The sequence below is a fragment of the Teleopsis dalmanni genome, chromosome X (genome assembly GCF_002237135.1).
Source record: "Teleopsis dalmanni isolate 2A chromosome X, ASM223713v2, whole genome shotgun sequence".
Taxonomy (NCBI): Eukaryota; Metazoa; Arthropoda; class Insecta; order Diptera; family Diopsidae; genus Teleopsis; species Teleopsis dalmanni.
In genome coordinates this window covers 90,901,543-90,913,333 of record NC_051848.1, presented here as the reverse complement: position 1 = coordinate 90,913,333, position 11,791 = coordinate 90,901,543, and the positions used below count along the sequence as shown (strand labels likewise).

The 11,791-nt window shown below is 32.3% G+C and overlaps 2 protein-coding genes across 2 annotated transcripts; one reads left to right on the top strand and one right to left on the bottom strand.

The window, feature by feature from the left end:
- Positions 1-2,864: 2,864 nt before the first annotated feature.
- On the bottom strand, positions 2,865-5,231 carry LOC119661980 (ran GTPase-activating protein-like). Its single transcript, XM_038071507.1, has 6 exons — positions 4,978-5,231; positions 4,236-4,917; positions 3,969-4,170; positions 3,631-3,900; positions 3,322-3,564; positions 2,865-3,257 (listed from the first exon to the last, which is right to left on the bottom strand). The coding sequence occupies exons 1-6, from the start codon at positions 5,084-5,086 to the stop codon at positions 2,937-2,939; spliced, it is 1,827 nt and encodes a 608-aa protein (XP_037927435.1). The 5' UTR covers positions 5,087-5,231; the 3' UTR covers positions 2,865-2,936.
- Positions 5,232-5,861: 630 nt separating this feature from the next.
- Positions 5,862-8,617, top strand: LOC119661979 (heparin sulfate O-sulfotransferase). The gene is made up of 7 exons (XM_038071505.1): positions 5,862-6,330; positions 6,390-6,649; positions 6,725-6,810; positions 6,875-7,013; positions 7,080-7,177; positions 7,248-7,370; positions 8,258-8,617. The coding sequence occupies exons 1-7, from the start codon at positions 6,183-6,185 to the stop codon at positions 8,499-8,501; spliced, it is 1,098 nt and encodes a 365-aa protein (XP_037927433.1). The 5' UTR covers positions 5,862-6,182; the 3' UTR covers positions 8,502-8,617.
- The last annotated feature ends 3,174 nt before the right edge of the window (positions 8,618-11,791 follow it).

Here is an 11,791-nt window from a genome sequence, read left to right as displayed (position 1 = left end):
TGATAGTGTGAATAAAACCATAGATAGTGTGAATTTGCGGCCAATCAGCCATTCCATTTTTCACAACTTCATATCAAGCTCGTCCCGTTTCTGTTTTATGTGTTCCTTCATTCGAAGTTTTGCGTCCAAGGTTATGCCAAGATATTTTGGAGTGTTTGCATATGATATCTGAGTACCTTAAATCGAAATAGGAAAGTACTGTATTTTTTATTTGTAAAATCCACATGAACAGATTTATCAGAATTCAGTTTGATACGCCAACTCTTTGTCCAATTTTCTAACGAATCTGTAGCTATTTGTGATTTGTATTGATTCTTCAACGGAGTCAGCAATTTTACTTTTAGATGTTATTCGCAAGTCCATAGTGTAAAGCAGGTATAGTAGTGGACCGAGTACACTCCCCTGAGGTACACCAGCTTTTATCTCAGATAGATTTGAGTAACAGTTTTCGTGTTTTACATAAAAAAACATAGTGATAATGCAAGACTTAAAAATCGCAGAATATGACGACGGCAAACATGTTTCTAGTTTATTCAGAAGACCAGACCAGAAGTGCCAGATTTTGTCGACAGCCTGTGTGACACCAAAGAATACAACAGAACGCACTTTACCTTCAATAGCCCTTTCAATTTCATCGACAATGTGGTGTACTTGATCTATAGTCGAATGCTTGCCACAAAATCCAAATTGATGGATTGGTATTAGCTTTTCGGAGCCTATTATAGACATTAGTCACTTGTAGAATAGCTTTTCAAAGAACTTCGAAATGATTGGTAAAATTGAAATTGGTCTATATGACGATATGCATTCTAGCGGTTTGCCTACTTTTGGAATCATTTTTACCTCTGCGATCTTCCATAGTCTAGGAATACATTTTAGATTTATTATTGCATTGAATTGCATTAGCAATTTGCGAACAGATTTATCTGGTAACTGCTTTAAAACTTCGGATGTTATAAGGTCAAAGCCAGGCGCCTTTTTATTTTTCAGGTCTTTCATTGCTCATTTTAGTTCGCGTTTTGTTATTCGATCGATTTGCTGGTTTCTTCTCTCTGTGACAATCAGTAATTCATCACACTATACATCATTAGACTGAAATATTTTTGTCAGGTTATTTGCGAAAGATCTGGTTTTCTCCTCATTGCTTCTAGTCCATTTTCCATTGCTGTCTTTGATCGTTGGTGTGCATGTAAAGGATTGTCGATTTCCACAATGAGTATTCTGTTTTTTTTAGTCATTTACTCATTTTTGATAGACGAATCTCAGTTTTTAAACGTTTAGTAGCTTCATTAGGCCTGCTTTTATCTAGAGAATATCGAGTTTGTTGCCTTCTTTTTCTTAGTTTCTTCTTCTCTTTTAATAGACTCAGAATTTCTCTTGGATAGTTCTCCCCTACAGTTTTTCTTCTATATTCAGGGGTACTGATCCAAGCTGCTCTTTGAAGTCTCTTTCAAGTTCATCACAAGTGCTCAGTGAAGTTGAGAGGTTTACACTGTCTTCAAGCAATGCTTCAAAAAAACTCCAATCTGTAGATTTATTAGTCAGGTATGGAGCGGGACCTTTCTTTATGATTGTGTCACTTAAATTTAATTATATGGGCGAATGGTCGGTGTGCAGATCTAAACCTTGTTTGATTTGCATGTAGTTTGATGATATTTTTTAATGAGAAAGAAATCTATAATGTCAGGCAATTTATTTGGATCGGTCGGCCAGTAATTTAGTTTTCCTGCTGAAATGAATTCGCATCCCGTTTCTATTTCAGCCTTATACAGTTCTCTTCCCCTTGTTGTTGTGATGCGTGAACCCCAATAAGTGTGTTTCGCATTAAAATCTCCACCTACAATAAACTTAAATTTGTGTCTTCTTATTAGCTGTTTATATTCCTAATCTGTGATGTTATGGGGGCTGTAAGTAGCAGTTATTGACAATGGTTGATTATTTGAGGGGCTGTAAGAAGCAGTTATTGACAATGGTTGACAGTGACAGTTGTTGTTTAAAACATTTGTGTACTACATTTGTTTTCTTCATAATGATCCATGCTTTTCCGAATAATTTCAGTACTTCCTTCTCTCGCACAGTTATCTGGATGTATAGTATGATATATGAAATAATTCTTGAATGCTATAAAAGACTGTGCAGTAAAATGTGTTTCGTTCACAAGGCAAATATCGATTTGTTCCATGGTCAGTAATATTTCTAGATCTCATTGGTGCTTTAGCAGACCATTCGCGTTCTATGTCATAATTCTTAAGCAATTTTTCTTTTATTTTTTAAATTTTCGTTAAGTTTTTGTTTCAGCTTGGGTAGTCGGACTTGTATTGCGTTGGTTACTACTTCCTGTTTTGTATGTTTAAAAATGAAATTTTTAAAAATAGAAGAGAAATTGCCCTATAAATATGTAGTCTTTTAAAACTGACAGAAATATAACTGGGAATAGAGTTTGGACCGTGTTTTTGGTTAAATGTTTTGGTCTAAATCGATCGTTATTTGAAATGTAACATAAATGAAGATTTATGGTTACTGGAAATAATGCATTATTTCAATTAATAAATAAGCTGGAGAAATGAATTTAAAACGTATGATATTTTATGTAGTTCAACTCAATATTAAAACGTATTGTCCGTCACTAGGCTGGTTTGCAGTTGATGTATGCATCTAACTTTCAGTCTATTTAAGAAATATAAATCTAAATCAATCAATAAATCTAAACTAAATCAATATAAATAAATCAATTCACTATTTTGGCGTTTTCTTTAGTTAAAATTACGGTTCCTTAAGGTTAAACTTATAAATCCCACCCTTCTTTCACATTAAATCCCAATTGACAATATAATTATTTATTCATAAAATCAAGAAATTAAAAATAAATTATAAGTTAAGCACTTCATTTATTAATATAAATTTATTTTGTTTTAAAACAAACAATTTAGATAAAGCTACAACGAGAGGCTGCTGAAATGCATGATGATTTTCTCATTGTTAGTTTCTTTAACAGCTTCTTTGAGAGCATGACGGCAAGCATCGTTTTTATATTCTGTCTTAATTCCGCAGTCATGTTCGATCAAACCAATTTTATTGGCAAAGAAAACGACGAGAATGTTCTCCTTTCCAGTTTCAGTTGCATGTTTGAAGCAAATCTTAAATAGCCGCACGGCCCATTTTAAAGCTTCTACAGACTGACGGGATAGATTAGCAACTTTCAGTGTAGTGTAGTACAAGATATCAACGTAATCTTTCTCGCTTAATTCCTTGAAGCTCTTTTGTGCCAAAAATTAGAGTTTTATTGAAAGTGAAAAAATGTATAAAATAAGTAGAAAATACCTCACAAAAGTTGAAAAAGTTCATGTCAGGGGTTGCTATTGCTTTCAAAAACATTTCAAGAGAAGGTGGTTTTAATTCAAAGCAGAACTCCTCTACAGCATTCAATTGTATGTCTGGTGATTTATCATTATCTGCCGATATAGAAGCAGTTGCACTCAGCTGATTTTGATTTATTGGTTTCGGTTTAGTTGGCGTATTTAAACTAGCTGGAGTTTGAAAAAATACATTCTCTTCGCCACTTAGCTAAAATTAGTTGAAAAAAAAATTACTCTTTTAAAAGAATTTAAATAAATTGTAGAAATTATATACTGGTGTTTGAAAGGCGCTGACTGAGGTTACGTATGCACTAGCATTGCTACTTTCGTCAGTATTATCCTCATCGTCGTCGTCGTCGTCTTCCTCCTCCTCCTCCTCTTCCTCCTCATTGCTATCGTAAATGTCATCTGATCCTTCCTCTCCATCATTGTTTTGTGAATCATTTTCATTTTCAGACTCATTTTCTTCAACCTCAACGAATGCGTTAGGATTAATGGCAGCCTTCATACACTCAATAATGGTTTTTAAACCATCAGACCCGAGCTAAATAAAATACAACATAAATATTTTCAAGACTCAAATAATTAAAGTTCATTTTTTTTATAACTCACAACGTTGCCATCAAGATTAAAAGTTTTTAAGTTTGGTTTATTGAGCATAGCGTTTGCCAAACATATGCCACCTTCACCATTAATTTCATTAAAGCTTAAATCAAGAACTTCTAGATTTTTGTGGTCATCTGCTAATGCATCGGCAAATAAGTAGGCGCCATCCGTTTTAACTAAACAATCGCCAAAGTTAATTTCACGTATTCTAAAAAAAAAAAAAAAATTATCTTATTAAATATGTTTACAGCTAAGGATTGAAAACAAAATTACTTTGGTATGAAAGCGAAAAGTTCAGCCAAATATCCAGCGCCCTTGCGGCCAATGTTATTATCATTTACATTTAGTACATGTAAGTTCGTATTTTCTCTGAAGCCTTTGGCTAGTGCATCAAATCCAACATAATAGATAGAATTTTGCGGCAAACTAATTTGTTCTAATGTCTTGAGTGTACCAAACATTTGTGCAAGTGCTGCAGCACCCTCGTTCTCTAAACGATTGCGTCCGGCAACAAAAACTTTCATTTGCATTGGAGTGCCGGCGCGTAAACTGTTCTCGTGACCTTCGATTATAGCCTTTGAAAGCATTTTACCACCACCAGCGCCAAGACCACAATTGTTCAAGTGCAATTCTTGCAGACTGTAACAGACTGGTGATTTCAAAAGATCTTCTAATCCGACCATACCATTTGGACCTAAAGCGTTGTCGCTCAAATCTAAAACAGTAATCTGTGCTTTTGCGAACATCAAACCATTGCTAAGATGTTTTAAAGCCGCTGGTATTTCATCTATTAGTCTTCTAGTAAACATATTAGGCCACATGGCCTTTTTAAATTCAGGATGACATCTTAGAGCATTGCCAATAGCTTCGGCTGCAGGAACCCCCATAGTGTTGCCTCCTAACTTCAGATAATGCACTACCTTACTATTAGTCAAATCATCAACTACATACTGAACTAAAAATTTCATCAGTTATACTAAATACTGCATTCAAAAGATACACATCTTTAAATTACCATCGCTGGCCTTGTCCCATGTCTCTTGACGATCTTCAAACGACAGTCCAGTTTCATATTGAATTGTGGGCAATTCTTTCGCCAAGTTACCAAGATTAAATTGTGACATATTTAATTAAAAATTTGGCACTAATAATTACGGTTACTTATAAAAACAAAAACTATTTCAAAACTCCATCAAGACAACAGCCCTCACCACATTAATGCTGTCACATATTTGTGTTTCGCGCGATGAAAATAAAGTTTGGTGTTGCCATAAAAAAATTTAAAAAACTTAAAATTAGGTTCGTAAAAAAAATTGTTACATTACATAGGCCGTGTGCGAGTTCGAGTAAATTGATGGTAAATTAAGAGAAATAGTAAATTATGTCGGTATGACAACAATGTTGGTATTTACCAGAATTTCGAGTAAAAATTTTGGAAATTTATAAGACATTTAATAAATAAATTAATAAATTTGAAAACTTTTAACCAAAACCAATAAAAAGGTGCAAAATATAAATAAATAAATATTTACATAAGTGCAGTGCAAGAAATTTGCCTGGATGCAGTGACTATGTAAACGTAACACAGTCAAAATAGTAATTTACATATAATATTTGTTTTATAAATAACCGAAAAAGGGTTATTTTGGTAGAAAGCTACAAACATGATTTGGTAAATTTTCATATAAGATTTGCATTTATATATGTATGTACATTCATTCAACACTCTATACAAAGTTATTACTGTTTATTTTGCTAAATGGATTTTCATATTTATAATCAACTTGTCATCTCTGATGCTTAATTTACAGAATAATGAAGTAATAGCAAAGAGTATACAAAGAGTATTTAATTAAAAAAACAAAAATAAAGTATTTTTCATTTTCACAATTTGTTTTTGAAAAAATCTGAATTGTTTTCTTGTAATTTAAAAGGCGTGATAGCCGCTGTACACAAATGTTTTCGGGCAAATGTCAAATTTGTTGTGAATCAATGAGAAGTTAGCACAACAAAAATAGTTTGCTTCGCACGTACAATTAATTGCATATGAAGAAAAAGTATTTGCATACTAATGTCGTTGCGTTGCTTACGAAAAATCAAGAGGAAACAAAATTAGTTTAAGCACCATATAATAATATCAGACATAAAACCAGAAAGCATTTAACGAAATAAAACAATGAAAATTTGTGCTAAATGTGATATTTGCACAGAGATTTCGGCATGATGTTGCTGTTGCACAAAAAATTCAAAAAAATATTTTTAGCCACAAGACCATTGCATTGGTTAATACTAGGTGCAGTGTGCTTATTCACTTGTGGAGGATATTGGTTTTTGTGGTCTGAGGAGCATTTGGAGACATTACACAATGGTAGCGCAATTTTAAATATCAAGTGATTGTAGCAAATTTAATTTGTATTTTGTTTGTAGCGATTAAGCCTTTAGCGAAAATAGCCGCACCTGGTGTACCTAGTGGTGGTTCAGTTCAATATGTCACACAGAGCACGGTCTCATTTGGAGGTGATGGTTTCGATTACGAAAACCAATTGGTTGTGCTGTATAATCGGGTACCAAAGACAGGTTCCACCAGTTTTGTCAACATTGCTTACGACCTGTGTAAGCGCAACAAATTTCATGTACTGCACATTAATGTCACTGCAAATATGCATGTGCTCTCATTGCCTAATCAGGTAAAAACAGTGTAAAAATTTGTCTGCCTAATATTAGAGTAATATGCAAAAAAATTTTGTTTTGTCTTACCACAGATTTCCTTCGTACGTAATGTAACGAAATGGCATGAAATGAAACCAGCTTTGTATCATGGACACATGGCATTTTTAGATTTCTCTAAGTATACAAAATGCTCATCATATGCAATTCTCATTTATTAATATGTTTTTGTTTTCATATTTTAGGTTTCAAATATCGCATAAACCTATCTATATTAATATAGTTCGTAAGCCGCTCGACAGATTAGTTTCGTATTATTATTTTTTACGTTCTGGTGATAATTATCGACCGAATTTAGTACGCAAAAAAGCGGGTAATAAAATTGTAAGTATTTTAAAAATGAAAAATAAGTGTACTTGTATTATTTGTAACGTGAGATGTTTATTTAAGACGTTTGACGAATGCGTTGAACTTAAGCAACCGGACTGTGATCCTAAGAATATGTGGCTGCAAATACCGTTTTTTTGTGGTCACGCCGCCAAGTGCTGGTATGTGCAGTTATGAGCAGTTAATTAACAAATAGATTTCTTTTATGATTATTTTTATTACTTTTTAAAGGGAACCTGGCAATGCATGGGCACTTGACCAAGCTAAACGTAATTTGGTCAATGAATACTTTCTTGTTGGTGTTACAGAGCAAATGGAAGATTTTGTGGACTTACTGGAAATATCTTTACCGCGGTAAGAACATTTATGACAATTCAAAAAGAAAAAATTTGTTACCAAATCTATCAATTGCTTAATATCAATTGTCACTTCTGGTATAATTTGCTGCTATTGACTTTGGTAGAACTCTGCTAATATTTGAAAAAAGAATTAAGTGCTTTCTATTTGTATTATTGTTTAGTGATACATAGTCCCCTTGAAGTCTGAGCTTATTTCACGACATTCCTCCAAATTAAGTTTTTTTTATAATTCTGTGTTAAACTGTTTTTTTTGATCAATTTTAATTTCATTATTCTCTGTACTTATTGGGAAGCGAATTGTTGAATATGTATTTTAACAGTCTCGGTACACTGTAATTTCCTGTATTACTTCTGAATATATCGTAATTTTATATTAGAGCTTCAATAAAGCGAATTTTCTGTTGAAAGGAGTCGAATATTTTCGATGAAAAGTTTGAACTGCTTTAACACTTTGAGGCACGACTTTATATTTTTGTCTTTAGAATTTAATATTTACCAAAGTTTGGTAAATTTTATTTCTTTTAAAATTTAATTTTTACAAACTTTTTTAAATGATTCAAAATTTTAGGTCAGAATATTTAATGTAAAATTGTGGCATGCATTATTTGTAAAGCCTATTAGTTTAAGCCTTTCTAAGTTCATATAAAACCTTATACATACTTTAGAGCGGTTCAATATTTGTATTGCTAACTTATATGTGCGTATAAAGTATTTGCATATATATATATTTTATTTGATTTGAATTATAAAGGCTCTACTTGATAGCTTAATTTGTGCTGTATTTTATATACATATTATATTTCTTGTGTATTATATTATAAATATAAATAATTATTATTTGGTATAAATAATTAATATTAACTGGGTTGTTTATATTTGCAGGATATTTCAAGGATTTCGCGAACATTATCAACATTCCAACAAATCACATCTGCGTCAGACATCGTGGAAATTAGCACCAAGTGAAGAGACTATCGGTGCTATAATGGAATCCAAAATATGGCAAATGGAAAACGAGCTCTACGAATTTGCTTTAGCGCAATTCGAATTCAGTAAACGAAAGTTAGTTGTTCCAGATAATAAACATTTGCAGAAATACATGTACGAGAAAATTCGACCAAAATAAGATTGCTTGGTCATAGTACAGGGTACTTTAAACGACTATCAGTGTATTATATGTGTATTTTATTATTTATTTAAACAACTTTTTAATGATTTTATTTGACTAATGTTCTTTATTGTATTTTTTTTCGAAACTTACATGTCAATGTTAACATAATAATTATGTTTTGTATTTATTTAAATGTATGTACTTAATTAGTTTTAAATTCTACTTGTACTTTAGCACACATAGATATATGAAGACATATGTGTGTTTACTTTTATGTGACCAAACAGTTAAAGACATTGTATGCCATCCTTTAAAGACATTCATTTATTAATACATATTTGTTTTGTAGGCATAATTACAAGAATAAGAGCAATAAAATTAGTGTATCTTTTATAGAAACGTATAGCAAAATTTTGTAGCATATCAGCAAAGCACTTGTTTCATAATTTTATAAACTCTATTATAACTTTAATATTATAAAATATAAGAGAGAATCAGTTATATATAATAGAAATGTAAAGTAACTATAATATATACATATTTGTAATGTAGTAAAAATTGTAATTAACATATACGCAAACAACAAAAACTGTTTTTTCACCTAATGACTAGTAACACGTTTTTTACTGACAATACTTAAAAAATAGCTACGTATATTAAAATAGAAGCTACGTATATTATGCAAGATTCAAATTAATATTCATATTTAAGAACTATTTATGAAATGGAGGGTTTTTATATAACTTTATAATTTAATTAGAAAGATATATATTTTAGTGAGCGGTGAAGTTAATTATGCTGTTTATACTGCCAACCAAAAACATAAGCCTGCGATATTGATAGAACAAAACTAGATAGACTCCTTTTGTTAGAATCAAACCTAGAAGCAGCTAAAGATATTTAGCTTCGCACTCTAACATGATGTCTAGCAAGTGAAACAATAGTAAGTGTCTAGTTGAGTTATCTCATTACGCAAGATAAAGTAGTAGCTTCATTTTTATAAATAAATATAATAATAAATAATTGAAATAAAAGCAAACTTGTTAAGAACAAAAAGTGTTATAAATTAATTTAAAACTAAATAAATATTTTCACAACTTCTATCTATGTCATATTCAACTACAGTTCACTTCTAAAAATTAGAGGAAATAAAATAATACGATCATATCATATTCTCAATGCGACGATTAGTTATGCAGAAGATAATATCTACGCAGATGTAATGAAAATAACCGACATTTGCTACTTTTCAGACAACCAAACAGATATAAAATCTTTAATCTGGTTACTAACTATGCGTCTACACGTCGTGATCTTTGGCAAGGCTTTTGTTCACACTCTCCCTTTTGCACTAAACATAAATTTTTGTTTGCCGAGAAAATGAGAATATAATACGTATTGTCTTGTATTGTATAAACGTATATAATACGCATATACGTTCTTTTAAACCTTTTTCCTAACTCTGGTTTTGAGTTTAAGTATGATGATTCTAGGCCCACATGGATTTAGATTTGAAATTTGATGTTTCGGTTTCAGTTATCTGGATTTGATCATGTTTTTCTTTTTTTGGATATAATCGTAAATTTGACGCCTCCACATCCGATGCGCCTGCTGCCGTTGGGTAGCCGTGCAGCCTGGTTTGTCAACCAGGCTAGGGACCGGCTTCCGGACAGTTATTACGAGCTTGTAGCTTCCACTTTTTAGTTGTTTAAAGCGTTTATGCGGTGCTGTGAGCTTGTTCTTGTTCTTGCAAAGTCACTCCCCTGGCTGTGGGTTTGGTTGAGCTGACAATGATACCCGTGGACTCTGCTTCAAGAAATCAGAAACAATATCGTATCCACATATTCTTTAGTGATTAATTTCAGAATTAATTTTCTAGGTTCTGGGATTTTAACCCCTGAAGATTCAGATAAAGTTAAGCCTACGGTAAGTGTTAAAATTTTCAATAGTTTAAAACTGAACTAACTTAAATAAAGGGTTGTAAAAAAAATTTGCAGATTCTAGAATCTATATTAAATACAACATTAATGACAAAAATTTTGCAAAGATTCGATAATTAGAAATTTTAATCATTCAATTCTTCCAAGAAAAGAATGCTCGTGCAATTCCCAGCATTGTCCGTTTGGTAGATGAAATCAGTAAACAATTGTATATCATTTCTACACATTGATGAGCATTTTCAAGTTTTTTAAATCAAAATGAAAGATAATTATGTGTGCAAACTGTTGACACTATCTTTAATCTTATCTTTAATCAGTTATTAAAGTTTAAATGTTCAAAATTCTTGTATAGATGGATGCAGTACAAATTAATTTGCTTGTTTTTACAAATTTATCGAGTTAATTACGTTGTATAACACAGAGATCGCAAGAGGTTCGAAAATCTTGCTAAACAGTGTCCGAAATTTTCAATGCCATAGGACATAATGAATCCATAGATCAGCCTTACAAAACTTTTTAAAACTGAACTAAGCAACAAAGAAGCATGGACGGCACAATAGCATTTTTACTGCCGGTTCGGTTACGGACGAAGGTGCCGGAGCGGACTTAGTCGGATCGGACAAGATGCATTAGAAAGCGCTGGGAAAAAACACTAGCATCTTTCAAGCTAAAATTTAAAACTTATCAATATTAAACGGAATTACCAGGGTAAAAATATCGCAATACTGACAGAGAGCCAAGCGGATATCAAGAGATGTGAGATAGAAACTCACATCAGGTGACTTCAAGATTGTAGCAAGAATATATTAAAACAATCCAAATCACTTATTGGTATCTATAACAAAAGAAGATACCAGGATTGTATGGACTTATCAAAAGAAAAACTTAGAATCAGCACAAGAATCTTAACAAGTCACTGTAAACTGAAATACCACCTTACGACACTGGGCACATATACGGATGAAAACTGTAGATTACATAAAGAAAATGAAGAGTCAGCCGCACATGTACTGTTACATTGCCCTGAATAGACTAATGGGAATGCATGCGCTCACGAAAGAGGCAATTAAACTCTGTAAAGTAGGTTATACACTATTCATTATCGAAACAACAGAGCTTAGCCCAGCACGGGGTACAATAGACCCGACGGTCGCATTGCTATATCCCATATTAATAATAATGGTGACAGAGATTTCGTTGTTATGAAAATAATTCAATATACGTCAATAGTTTGGATAACAACTTTAGAAGTTCTTTTGATTTTCTCGCTATGGGAGTGGATGTATGATAGAAAGATTGTTCATCATCATACCGGAAATAATACAGGGTTTGCTCTACTTCACCCAAACGATTATCCGCCCATCG